Raw genomic sequence first — 14,615 nt, 5'->3', positions numbered from 1 at the left:
ACCAGTAACTTTTAGGATGTGGTTTGTTTAGCTGCCTTGCTAGTAACTAAAGTGAAGCATAATTTGAGCCATTAGCTTTAAAGTCTAGCAATTGTAAACAGGTGGTCTGGTGGCCACTCGCACCGGACCCACAGCTATCATGAGCTAAGCAGAGTTGGGACAGTTCAATCGTTGGCTTCCTTGAAAAAGCTGCATGCAATAGATCAGATTCTCTTCCAAATCTGAATTGATGCTGTGTCCTGGAGGTCTAAGATCTTGTTTTATACTTGACATTATATCAGAAAGTCTGTCTTTCAGGTGAGGGATAAATGTGATGTTCAGCTGATGACCTCCTGCTTCTTCTCCACCCCGCTAGCACCCTCTTATTTCAATCCTACTGCCTTTCTGTGTGTTTAATTAGCTTCCCCAATTGATAGCAACTAGAATTTTAAGGAGCTGCCACGTAGTAGGTGGTCCCAGCCAGTAAGTAAAACTTGCTTTTCTGGCAGCACAAAGACTGTTCAAGAAGAGCCTTTAGAGCCAGGAAAGGTAAAATCCAGGGACTGCGACAGAGATGGTAGATCTCTGGGCTGAAACTGCTTTTCTGAAAGAGCATTATTTGAGCTATTATAAGCCTATGCCAGTGTACAATTCCCTCCCCCCCACTTTTTTTGTAACGCTCAGATCAGATACAATCTTCTGTTGTGAGGGTCATAGTTTTACTGTTTGGCTCATTTAATTTGCTTTTGGTTTCATCTGCTTGTGCTTATGGTTAAGGTGAGTGTGTCAGGTTCTTGAGAGGAGAGAGCTGAATTTTCAGAGTCTAAGTCAGCTGCCTTCTGTACCTGCCCTTCCCTGCCCTTTATTTTGTTTTGTTACTTCATAATAACGATATTTTATGCTTGTCTTACTTGCACAGAGCTGGTATTGGAGCTTTCTGCAGTGCTGCAGTGTCTCCTTGCACTTGCCTTCATCGATTTGTTTTCTGTCTGACATACTGATGACAATTATTGAAAGTCCTTGTGTCTGTTGCAGCTGCAGCTTAATTCTTCTGTGTCTTGGTTTTCTGTGGTGGTGGCAGTTGGTATGCTTTCCAGCCAAACGGGGAGCTCAGGCTTTTGGTTTTTAGAGTTTTTATATTTTACTGTATCATTCGTGTATTTTCTTCTGTATAAATTTGTGTTTAACTGGCTCTTCCATTCCAGAATTATTTCTGTGTTGCTGTACATAGGTAATAGTTGTTGGGATGGTGGTGATTAAGTTGAAAAAGTTCCCTTTTTCTCTGGTTTTATGAGACTTTCTTGTTTCCAAGTGACCGACTTTATTCTATAATGATGCATTCTTCTGTGACTTGTGGCTTTTTGTATTGTGTAGCTTTTCCAGTGGTTTCTAATTAATACTCATAGTACTGAATGTGATACAGCTTGTCCTTGTTGAATGTTGTGATAAGTTGTTGTTTTCTGTCTTGAAGTAGGAACACAAAGCTATTAACCTTCACCTTGTTAGGATTTTATAAGTTTATGAGCATATGTTTTTGAAAAAGAGAAACAGGGTTTTTTTCTGCTATCTGAGGATGCAGGAAGACCCTGGTACAATTAGAAATAACTTCTAAATAATTTTTTTAATTGGATTTGTGCTTTAGTTGGTCCCTTCTGAGGTATAAAGAATGGTTAATAACCTGGAATAATTTAATTTTTCCTTCAAAAATGTGGGGAAAATGAATTGTTGGCTTATAACATTCTTCTGAAGATCTGTTGGGAGCCTTGGAGCATTTTAATTCTCTTAAATGCCCTAACAGAAGAGCCAACAGTCCTGAGTCAGACAAAAATATCCTGATGCAGAACACTCCTTGGGCATTTAAATTGTAAGCAAAAAACCCTTGAACAATGCTTGAAAATTCATTTGTGTTCCACTTAATTACTCAGCTTCTTACTCTATTGGCCACTGTAATGTTATTGTTTAGAGAGACTCAAAATAGTTCCAAGAATACATGAATTGCTAATGTGGAAAATAAACAGAAAAATAGTGAAGTGTTTGAGGCCAAGGTGAGATGGAAGCTTTTGCTTTGCCTCTTCCGTAGATCGGAAAAGACAAGGAGAGGTTGTTTTCATTTTCATAGTCCTCTAAGCAAGCTTGTTTATCACATGCCAGTTCTGTGCACACAAAAACGGAAAGGCATAAAACAAAGGATGAAATTAGCAATTCACTGTGTTTAATTTCGTTGAAGGATGTTTGAGGAACAAAGTTAGAAGTCACAGACCAATTTGGAAGGGACCTCTGGAGGTCAGTCTGGTCCAACCCACACTCATAGCAGTGAATTGATAACATTTTATCTTTCACAAAAGAAGTTTAATAAACATGTCTTGAACATACTGTTATTCTGGTTTCTGCACATTCTTAAAATTACATATCTAGTTTAGTCTCATGTATTTCAAAATTAAATACTTGCACAGTGAAGATGAGTGTGTGCATTTTTCTCATTGGGATCTACACTGATCTATACTGAATTCCAATACAATATTTGATTTCACAAGTTTTCACATCCTCAGAGAAGACGCAGTTAAAAAAAAAAGTAAATATGTAGTCTCTGCTGTCGTGTGTCTGGCTGTTTTTTAATATTTGCTGATTTGTTTTGGTTGGTTTTTTTTTTGTAGATTTAATGTGAACAACAAAATCCTTCATCCTGAAATTGCAGAATGGTGAGTAGCATAACACCTTTCGCTTTGAGTACTGTTTAACATGCTTATATTCTGTACCATTGCTTCAGAGAGATTCCCTCAGCAGAAGCCTCCTACTTTACTATATAAGTTTTAATTTTAAGTTGATTTCACATTATGATGTGGAAATAATGTACAAAAGTAAAAACAGGGCTAGTAACAGTATTGAAAGATGAAGAATTTATGTAACATTTCTTAAGCATTATATCTGGATATACATTTTTATAGGATGTGTTAGGAGTTAAGTCACATTTGTCTAAATGTGAATTTGTATGAATAGGAAAAGAACTAAGGATAATTCATAGTCTAGCAACGAAAATCAAAGGTAGATGAAAACTGTGTCTGAACAGGTAATATTTAATAAGATGTTATTACTTGTCTAGGATTTATTTTAACAGCATTAATTTTGTAGAATTATTATTCATGTAACTATACTTTGTAATTCTAGGGGAATTCTGCTGTAGCCTATCTAGAATAGACAAAATTAGAGAGTGTGACTAAGTGTATTAGTAGCTTGCAATGCTACCTGATTTTTACCAGTTTTCCTGTTTTGGTCAGCTTTGCTGACTTTGTCCTCAGGATTGCCCCATAACAAGGGCTTTCTAGTTTTCCATTTAGGAAATTAACTGAAGAAACAACATAGTGGTTTTCTGTTAATGAATTAGGTTTTTATCTAAGCTTTTTCAGTGTATTAATCTAGAAATGAGGAAGCAAATCCTTAGTTAAGACAGATAAGCTCAATATCTTAAAATACAAACAGGAAAGTGTACACTCTGACTACCACTGTTGTAGCTTATTGTATTGTATGCTACTACATGTTATTCTTTTCAATGTTTATTATTAGCACGTATCTTGAGAACAATCTTCTACTGTATTCATCTACATCTAATTGCCAGCTTGAAAACTGTGGAGATGTTTTTTGAACACAAATGCGATTTCAGAAGGTGTAGAATTTTTAATAGGTCACATTTCTGTTGTTACAGCCATTTTTCATTGCTTGGCATGTCATAAAAAAGTTGTTAAAGGGAAGTGGGGAAACTTTGCTTAGATATTGTTGCAACACTGAGTCATGGATGGACCTGGAGATGTGTAGTAGTGGGACTCTGCTTACAAATCCTGCTGATGAGTGTAAGGGGGAATGTGAGTGCTTTGTAACACAGAAAGCTCAGGGTACCGATTTTTAAATCTTGCCTATTCTGTCCTTCTAGAATTTGGACCCTTCCTTTTTCAAAACAAAGAACTTATCGTATAGAATTGATTTCTGAATTTAAGAGTTGGTGCAGCCTTTGAGGTGCGAAGTCCTGAGTAATGTAGACAGAACACGAGCTCGGAAATTTATGTGTAGGGATGTGCTTTTCGGATGCACAAATTAAACACAATTAGGTAAAGAAGGAGCTTAGCAAAACCTGGGGGGGGGGGTTTAAAATGTCATTAGTGTTTAATTAGTCAAGCTCCTGTCATTACAGATACGATAGGGAAGATCTAGAAATGTTCACACATGCTCTGAGACCCCTGATGCTATGCTACATTGCTCACAAAAATAATAGAAAGGGTAAGTCAAGTTAGAAGTTCTTTGTAAAGTCTTATTTTCCTGCAGAGGTGGCTGCTCCTGAGTTCTAGTTGGTTGGTTTGGTGTAGGGCATGGGGTTTTTTTGTTGTTCAAGGCATTGGGAACTTTCAGCCTCTGACACTTCATTATCATGTGCCCAGCAGCCAGAGGAGGATTCTCTGAGTGACCTGACAAGCTGCTTGAGGAGCAGAGGAGGGAGCTACATCTTTAACCTGACAGTGTAGGTTTTGTGCTCCCCTTGTTTGCCTGCCTTTTTGTACTCTAGTTAGCAGAGAAAAACAAGGGGCAAGAAAGGGAACCTGAAGAGGACCTAGTCGGACTTCTAAGCTTTGATCTGTAGATACAGCAGCACTACAGGGAGAGAGATGACAATTTTAGCTGCAGAAGGCTTTGGATTAGGGCCACAAGCTTGTTCCCAAGTTAGCTTTCATTCCGGTTCCATCCACCTTACCAAGGTGTCACCTGATAAGCTTTTCTCATCAGTGGTTTCGGTTAATGGGGGGGGGAGGGTTAAAGCTTCTTCAGGAAGCTCAGGGATGGACAAACATGAGGTCCATGCCCTGAGGTTGTACTGAGATAGATGGAGCACTGAGGCAGTAGAAAGGCAGCACTTGGAGCTGTTCATTTTGGTGTAGAGAGAATCTCTTCTGTGCATTTTGAGTGCCAGCCTGGAATTCTGATTTTGTCCTCCCTGCCATCTCACGGGGGAGAGATGCTTGGTATGCACCTTCCCTCCGCCTGCTTTCAAGGAAAGGGAATTCTAAGTGAAGCCAAAGTTCAGATTTGCATTTAAAAGTGTTTTAAAAGGTTTTATCAAGTGCAGTGACTTTCATTTTAAGTCGGGAGTGTGTTAAAGACTGTTGTTAGGATTTAAGTGTCTGGTGAAATCAATACATGAAAGACAGGCTACGTGTATTAAAACTTTCTAAAGTAGAAATTTCCTTGGAATGTCAAGTTATTGCCCAAGAAACTTTCTTTGGAAAGCAATAATATTTTTAGAACTAAGAATATTTTTCTTTTAGGAAGGTGAATTTTTTGTGGTTATATTCTAGGGTAAGAAATTGCTTCATTTGAATCACATGTTTGCATGGATGCATATGGTTTCAAATTCAGCAAGCTCTGAACTACTCTGTTTTACATGATACTTGTCAGAAAAACACCGATCTATACTGTGCTGTCAAAACTTCCAACAAGAGGTGAAGTGTCTGAGCTTTCTGAACCAGCCAGGGAGAACTGTGAGCTACAAAAGGCAACTCTAGTATTATACACTCTTCTAATAAAATACAGAGAAAATGGTTCAATACTGACAAGAGGCAAAGCGTTGGTGATTAAGGATCTGTTGCCTCCCATGCTTACTCATCCTTTTTCAAGATCTCAACATTTTCTGACTTGCTGTGAATCTTAAGGATAAAACATAAAAGAATTTGACCTTAGACTGGATTTCAGCAGTTTGCAGGTGGGTGTTTTCACTTTTTTTTTTTCTTTTTAAATTGAGTGAATGTGTTTTCAAACACATTTAAACACTTTCATTTTTAATTTCAGGGCTCTCATTTCAAATTTGGTAGTGAATGTATACACTAAGTATTGATTTCACTGTTCTGAAAAGAAAATGTCATCTAATAGAAGACAAACTCCAAACTTGTCCAAATTATCTTCGTAATAATCAGAAGGAAATTCTTCTACACTAGCACTTAGCAAAATGGCCTTTTATTACTTTAGTATACCAATGCCTGTCTGCCATAATCGTGGTGGTGCTAGAAGATAAACATTTAGCAATGTACGGCACATTTTGTGCCTGTATATACTGTATTTTCCTGTAACCTCAATGAAAATGGGATTTGATAGTACGTGTTCAAGATTTCATATATTCTTTATTCTGCATTACTTTGATGGAGAGCTATAATTATTTCTTTAGGGAAAATGATCTGCATGTTAATATCTTAAAGCTGAGCATAAGCTTTTTGTGTTTTCAGAGGTTCTTTAATTTATGTTGTAAACCTCTTAACATCCTTTTGAACTGTTTCAAGATGAACTCCCATGTTTGGTGTTCATGCAACTGTCATTTCAGAATTGTACTGTAAGGCTTCTCCTTTGCATGCATGCATTACTGTGTTTACTGGCTTTGATGCTAATTCAGTTAGCAAGTTTTTATGCAAAAGCTTGCAGAAGAGCATAAATACATCAACTATGGTAGAGAAATGTCTATAAATAAAATGTGGAAAGGTAACAGTAGAGGTGAAAAAGGGTGAAGACAAGGCAGGACTGTGGAGTCTGTCTACGTGGGCAGCATCTATGCTTACTTGGTGGTCTGTAAATGTAATGTTTCCAGACGGACAAGGAGGAGTGGATGAACCCAGAAGTTTTCCCTTTATGTCACAAATACTTCTGGAGGCACGGTGAAGAATAGTGAATGCACATAGAGAAGCAAACATTTGTGTATCTTTGAGGAAAGCACTGGTTTGGGGAAACGTAGTTGAGTTATGCAAGTTTCAGCCTCATAATTGCCTTGAATTTTGTGTGCTCTTGGCCACTCGATTAATGGAAAATAGGTTGTGCATGAAATTTGGTATCCAGCCACTTAAAATGCCCAAACTTAATTTCAGGACTGAAATGATACTTGATTGTATTAAAGCTTCTCTCTTCTGTTGGCTGACGTGCATGAAAAAAAACACATAAGACCACCATACGGCAAATGCAAATAAAAGCACAAAGTGTGTGTAAAAGAGGAGAGTGAGGAAGAAGAAATGTTTTTACACTTGTAAAAAGAAAAAGTTATAGGTTAATCCTGACAGTAGGAAACTTGTGCTTCTATTTTAACGTGATTGCATTCAGTGGTTTCACTGTTAATCTGAGAACTGCATTACATGCTGAATCTGTACGTTTTTGCAATTGCATTAGCTGGAGCCTGGGAATAATTTGTTCCCATTAAAATATTAATGAATGTATGCAGAGTGTGTAGCTGGTCCAAGAGCTGTTTTTAATCATAGAATCATAGAATGTTAGGGGTTGGAAGGGACCTCTGGAGATCATCGAGTCCAACCCCCCTGCCAGAGCAGTACCAATCTAGGGCAGGTTACACAGGAACGCATCCAGATGCGTCTTGAAAGTCTCCAGAGAAGGAGACTCCACAACCTCTCTGGAGAAGCCTGTTCCAGTGCTCTGTAACCCTTACAGTAAAGAAGTTCTTACTCATGTTGAGGTTGAACTTCCTGTGCTCTAGCTTGCATCCGTTGCCCCTTGTCCTATCACAGGGCACAAGTGAAAAGAGGTTGAATAGAACATTGAATAGAACGTTGAAGTTCACATTCACGAACAAAAGTGAGAATTTCTTCCTAGCTTTATCTTGGAAGCAGGGGCGGGGGGGAACATCATGAAAATTGTGGACCACCCATCACCTGCAAGATTGCCCTACAGTGCTGACCACAGTGTTCCACTAGCAATGTTTTAAACCTGACTTGGGAGAGTGTTGCTTTTACAGTGAGAAGGTGCTGAAATGCATGCCCTTCTGCTACCCAGGTTTGCTGGTGGGAACTCCATCAAGAGTACCATTGCAGACAGCGTCAGAGCCCAGTGACTTTATTCTTTTTGGTATCTGATGGAGGGTAAAGTTGATCGCATTCCCTGCAGAATTGTACAGATTGCACGATTGTATGTCCTCCCTGTCTTCCCTACTAAGGGTTGGGTAGAGGTTTTTGTTGGTCTCAGAATGACTAAACATTTTCCGTACAATGTTTCAGTGCTTGACCTTGGGTAAATGAAGGTGATGCGTTGCATAAAAAGTCTGCCTGAGTCTGAGCATGAATTTGTATATGCAAAAAGATACCCAAGAAGTTGTGATCTAAAATAAATACCTTGACCCTGAAGCCTCATGACCTAGTCAAGTAAAATAGGTTCTAATACTGTTTGCGCTTGCCATTGAGCAGTTACCAACTTGTATTACTAGCAGATCCCAATAAAGAGATTAGACAACTGAGTTATGAAACAGCCTATTTTTCAGGCACTTGCAGATCAGGGATATATACTGCATATTGAAAGTAATATAAAGGCACATCAAACAAGTATTAAATTATCATGCTAGCACATGCAGTCTTCCGAAGAACAGGATTAAAAAAAAAATCTATAAGCCTTTGCTACCTCATTCTAACATGAATATGTTTGAGCTACTGTTCTTTATGTCTTGGCCAAAAGGCAGAAGTTTGTTTCCTTACCCCTTGTGAGCAGATTATACCATGCCAGTGTAATTTTTTCACCTTGGTGTGCATTTTAAAACCTTGTAGTTCTCATTCTCAATGTACATAATGATTATTTTGTGTCATATTCCAATTGACTAAGAATGTCAATGCATTTGCCTCTAATGTGTTTCTGTTTGTAAGAGCACTTTGATGTCAGCATTTTTACAAAGGTACCTTTACTCTAGCCAGAAAAGTTGTGTTTGAAGGGGAGTGGCTGTGCCGCATAGTGATGCAGTCGTGTCTGTGGGAAAGGCTCTTGTCGCACATCAGAGGCACTGATGGCTGAGAAGCCTGTTTCTGGACTCATTAAAACAAACTACAGGAGCAGAAATACAGTAAATAGTTTTCTACAGCAGTGTGAGTAGGAGCAAGTTATAATAAAAAAGGGGTGTGTTGGTGGCAGTTTCGAAATATAAGTTATGGTACTTTGTAACTGCTGCAAGCTCTGGAGTGGAGCTGGAAGATACAATTTAAATCTTTTAATGCAATTCAATAGAAGTAGTTTTGTTCTTTGTAAACAGTAAGTATGTACTTCACGGCTGCCTTTGAGATGGGCATGAGAAATATTAGGAAATCAGTATGTGTAGCAGTGGAACGAGTAGGTGATTTTTAATATAAGGTATGGAACTATCTCTGCTTCCCTGTTCATGTCACATTAAATAGCTGCTTTTATTTGAAATACGTGGTAGAAAGCAGTGTAAGTAGATAAGAGTTTAATGGTAAATTTTTGAGATGAATTCAGAACAGAGTGTCAAGGCTCATAAATAGACACAAATTCAGGATCTCATAAGGCATGAAGAACAGGACGGGGTTTTTTAGTGGTTGTTTTGTGTTGTTTTCTCCAGAAGCATGTGAAAAGAGAATGGACATTGTGGCTGTAATTACTGCTGCTGTGGTTTCTGAATTTCATGTTTTGTGTCTTTTAATACCAAACAGAAATAGCATTTCTTCACACCCCCCTGCCCCCCACCTTTTGGGGTATTGCAAATAGATGGGAGTTGGGATTGTGCTGAATAGAAATTCTGGAGCTCTGGGAATTTCATTATGTAAAATAGTTTCAGATTGTGTGTAATAAGTAAATCAAGTATGCTTGTAGAAATGTTCCGTTTGAAGTAGTGTTTGAACCATGACAAATGCAGAAATACACTGCTTGTGTTCCTAATGTGTTGTAGGAGTTGAAAAAACGTTGGTTGGACCACTTGTTTATTAGTATTAAAATAATGCAAGCTGATGTTTTAAACGCATGTGACTTCCCTTTGTAAGATTGTTTTGCTAATGGTGAATCAATGCCAACAAAACTTTGCTGTCATGAATACTGTAATAGCTCTTTGCTCTTGAGGTGATCTTGATCTAATTTCACCATAGGTGATGCATATTATTTTCAGTTTTTTCTATTTCGTATTCTTAAACTGTGACATTGCAACCTAACCTAATATGTGTTCTACTTTTCTTTAAGTCGTGTGATTAAGACAGACATGGAGTTGGAAGTTCTGCGCTACACCAATAAAATCTCCAGTGAAGCTCATAAAGAGGTAATGGATCCTTTACTGTTAATAATTTTTGCTCTTAGTGTAGCAGTGGTACTCAGAAAATGTTCCCAGCAACCCTGAATTGCTTAGTAATAAAATAATGGAAAGGCTGGATAGAAATAAGAGGATAATATCCCTCCTATTACAGCTTAGTAATATACCTTGCATTGTCCTTGAACTCACTGGTGCATTTGTGATGTGTGAGAAATGAAGTGTGGTTTTGGATAAGAGCTGGAGCCTCAGCAGAAGGTGACCTGCTTGCAGTCTCTCTGTCCTGTATGCCCAAATACCTGTAGAGTGACAGAGAAAGAAGAGATCAAGATTGTTCTTCTGGCCCATGTCAGCATGTGCAGCTCTGAGAAGTTTAACTAGCAGGTTCCTCTCTCCACATCCTTGCAAACTGAAGGAGTGTTTCCATGCACAGTGGAGGATAGCGCAAAGATTCCTTAGGTTGCTTCAGAGGTGGGTATGTCCCCCAGTACAGTGCTTCATGATGCTATTCTGTTGACATAGAAGCGTGGCAAAGACAAATTCAGGCTCCCAGCAAGGCTACTCAGCTTGGACCTAGCACTGTACCAGTGGAGTCATATTGCTCTACTGGTATTGATGACAAAATTAATTTGGGTGTCAATGCTGTACTCCATATAGTGATGCGGAGATGCCATGAGTTCTCGGCGGTGACCAGAGGGAGCTTAGGTAAAAGTAGCTGATGAGGTTACTGACTCAGCTGTTGTCTTTGCTCTTGCTTCTCAGATTTCTGAACTGTGAAGTGTAAAAGTATTTTAAAGTGAATATTGTAAAATTGCAAAGTCTAGGGATAGTCATTTGCATTCGTTCTCCTTGGTCCTTCATCATCCTTGAATGATCTTATCACATCTGAGAGAATTTCTTTTGTAGAGCAGCTGCCTAGAACTTTTATAATACAGAAGCAGGCAAAGGAATAAAACTGGTGCACATTCTCAGCAAATCTGAGAACAAAAATCAGACTTACGGGTTGTAAAACAGTGTTGACTCTAGTAGTTTTCTGTTGATTCAGATTGTAAAGTATAAAAGAGAATCTCCCTTTGTAGTATATTCTAGTTCACAGTTTTGTTTTGCTGGTGTTTCATAAAAGTAAAACAAAAGGACTGCTGCCAAGTTCACCAGAGCTTTCAAAATTAAGCATTGGTGTATTGATGAGCTGCATTTCATTAGGATATAGTAGTTTGGCAATTAAACTTGCTTTATTGCTTGAGACTGCAGGCTTTTATAAAGATTGAAATGAGTTTGATATCTAACGTAGTTTTAAAATGGAGCTACTGATGTAAATTTAAATAAAATACAGATGATATTTTTGTAATATAGGTTCCTCTGGAGATACTCAGTCATAAGTCATAAATTTATAAATATGAGATTCCCTCCTGCTATGAATATGCCATGTTAATATGTATCTTACAGGTAATGAAGGCAGTAAAAGCAGGTATGAAAGAATACGAGATGGAGAGGTAAGAGTTCTTTCAATAATTTTAATAAAAAGGAGAAAGTCTATGTGTAGTAGGGGTAGAAGCAATAGCTGAGGCAAAGCGGTAGCATTGATTTAGTTGAGACTGAGAGCTCATTGCTGTTTGAAGACTGTTGTAAGCATTATTTTATTATTTTGAGGTGGTATTTCATCAGTTTCAAACATGTATTTGATGATTGTTGAGGTTTTTTTTTTTGGTGATGGTTTAGTGAAGCATAATTCTCTTCCTGGAGTTTTAGTAATTTACAGAAGCTTTACAAAATAGCTGTTGTTACTGCTTGAAGCCATCCAATAAAATGGTGTTTATGGATAAACATTGCAGTTATGCTTGTTATGCTTAGAAGACTGCATGTATAAGTGTTTAAGAACCTCATAAAAGGCTGTGTTCAATTACATTTTGCCTGCAATTACAAGTCAGCATTACCTGTATTTTGCCTGTACAAGGAGCTTATCTCACAAATGTAATGGATGTTACTACAGCTGTTAAGAAGTCAATAAGAATGCAGCATATATCTCTTATGTTGAAGAAAACATGCTGTATAGGCATATATAGGAAGGACTGGCTCCTCCTAACTGATACAGTAATGATGTGTCTAGATATAAGGAAAACATTGCCTCCTCTTTTAAATCAATATTTACATTAGATCATCAACAGCCTATCTTATGAAACATGGTTTTGATCACCAAGTCCATTTATTTTTAGCTCGCATACAGTATTTTTAATTTTCAAAGTATTTGCATAATGAAATAGAAAATAGAAGTCACATCTGTTAGTGTTGTTTCTTGACAAAGAAACTCTTCACTAATGTTTCAGACATTAGTAAGCAGGCTAATTTGGTGCACAGTGAGGGGAAAATAAAGTGACCTCAATATTTGTCATAAGGATTTCAAGGTAGCTCAAAAAACAAATCATGCCCTTAGAACATATGCAATATGGAAAAACTAATGTTACATTTAAACAGTTTAAATTTCTGCAGACTCTATAGGCTCATGCCTATAATTTGACTGTGCTTCAAATTGTAGTTACATATACCAGCAGGTAACAGGGGGAAAAAAAAATGTTGTATACGTTCCCCTGTTAACTTTATTAAAGAACCTTGTGTTTGTGTTCATTTTACTCACTGCTCATGCTATATACAAGCTTATAGTGAAATTTTGGCTCTACAAGTCAATCGTAATCAAAAATTTCCACAGAGCAGAGTGAGTTCTCAAGTGCTTTTACACGTCATGATCCTGGCAGTTTGGTTTAAGTGTCATGCAACGAATACATATGTATACACTCTTCTGTAAGTCTGTGAGGTATATTGCATTTTCACTCCAGGACTTTCATTCTTCTCTGGCTAGCTTCTTCCATACACATCAACCTTTTGAAAAGATTATTTGTGTCTTTCAATTAAAAAAAATAAATAAATTAGGCAACTGTCTATTAAACCTATTTAAAATTGCCTTCTGTTCTTCCATATGTCTTGATAGATTACACTTCTTGAAAGAGTTTGAGGTTATTTAACTAATGAAAGAGGTCTTTCCAGGCTACCTCTGTAGCGTCTGCCTTGGAGATTATAATTAGAACTTCATTTTCTGCTGCTGGTGGAATTCATCCCTGCTCTGGTTTCTCTTTCCTTGTTGCTTAGGGGAAAGGGTCCTAAAAATGTAAACCTGTCATTTCCACACCTTTCTGGCAAGAAATGTGTAGGTGAAATGTTTATAAATGAAGTTAGAAAACAGTGTTAGGAAATATCTACTCTGTGTGCAGATAAACACATTAATGTAGTCTAAGAGGGGAACTTTCAAATGCCTAAAAATAGGTAATATCCAAAAATAGACAATTTTCATTGAAATAGTAGAGGTTTTAAAATTTATTTATTTATTTGTTTTTGTCAACAGGCTAGATAGCTTGCATTCAGCACCTCTGGTACATCTGAAATCTAAGGGTGCAGAGAAGCAAAATTCTTGGTCTGTATAGGTTTATGAAAAGTATTCATGCTTGTATTTAAGAGTTCCATTAAAAATTAATGAAGTTTTTAATTTTCTGATGATTCTAGGGCATCCACTCCTTTTGTGAAAGCTTTCTGAATTGTGTGACCCTCTTCCCCAGGTGGATTTGCAGTTCCCACTGATGGCTGTGAAACTGTGAATTTTTGAAATTAATATATATCTCTTGAAATGTGGCCAATAAACCTTCCTTCATATTGCTTTACTTCATTATTTGACATTGTGGAGTATAGCATATATGTTTTTGGGTACCAAGCTGGTCTGACCCTGTCTGCTAGGAGGAATAATGCGAGAGATCCCAAAAGCAATTAAAATTTTCCATTTCTGCATGTGGGACCCAAGTGTTACCTTTTCTTTGTTCATTCAGTTAAGCACCCTTCCTACAAAAAAATTATCACTTCTACTGTATCATACAGCAAGAACATGTTAAAGTACTCGTAGGAAATGAGTCTTAAGAGTCAACAATATACGAAGCTAGTTATATTTCTAGGATTGGGATTATTCTCTGAGAAGTAATTTGAAGAAAACTAAGTAAATTATGGAGAAATCTCTAGATAAGATAGTATCTTTTATTTTGAGGGTTGAAAGCTGGCTTCGGAAATATGCTGGAAGTACTCTCTATGATTAAGGTCCAGTGGTAAATGGTTTTGAAGCAGTAATGCTTTAATGCTGAGATATATAAAAAATGAACACATTTAACTGCAAGTCCAATCAGCCCTGACTTCTTTTTTTTCGTTTGATGTTATTTAACTTTAATATGTGGTCGATTGACTTTAAGGAGACAGCCAAGGCAGTTATCTACAAACAGTAATTCACAGCGTGTGTAATTGCATATAAAGTCATTTTGGTAGGTCAGATTCTGGATTTTCTATGAAGTAGTTTGTTTAGTATTTGTGCTTATCTCATGTTTAATTAATCTTCTTTAATTAAAGGCTTTTAATTATGAAACTGCTCTGTAGTGAATATATTGTTAAACTACAGCAAAATTATAAAAGAAACCTCTTTAGCTCGAGAAGTATGCGAAAAAAATCTGTGATTTCAGCTGAGTTGTTTTAAGTGTGTATATATAAACAAAAATACTTTTTTGTGTATAGA

The 14,615-nt window shown here is 37.2% G+C and overlaps 1 protein-coding gene across 2 annotated transcripts in view; it reads left to right on the top strand.

Annotated features, from left to right (window-relative positions):
• The window catches only part of PEPD (peptidase D), a 141,008-nt gene that overhangs the window by 30,887 nt on the left and 95,506 nt on the right, over positions 1-14,615 (top strand). For both annotated transcript variants that reach the window (XM_068411668.1, XM_068411670.1), the window contains exons 7-9: positions 2,634-2,678; positions 9,955-10,030; positions 11,465-11,511. In XM_068411668.1, coding sequence (XP_068267769.1) covers positions 2,634-2,678; positions 9,955-10,030; positions 11,465-11,511 — 168 coding nt within the window. The remainder of the gene's footprint in view (positions 1-2,633; positions 2,679-9,954; positions 10,031-11,464; positions 11,512-14,615) is intronic.

Source organism: Nyctibius grandis, chromosome 12 (genome assembly GCF_013368605.1).
Source record: "Nyctibius grandis isolate bNycGra1 chromosome 12, bNycGra1.pri, whole genome shotgun sequence".
NCBI lineage: Eukaryota > Metazoa > Chordata > Aves > Nyctibiiformes > Nyctibiidae > Nyctibius > Nyctibius grandis.
This window is presented reverse-complemented; position numbering and strand designations above follow the sequence as displayed.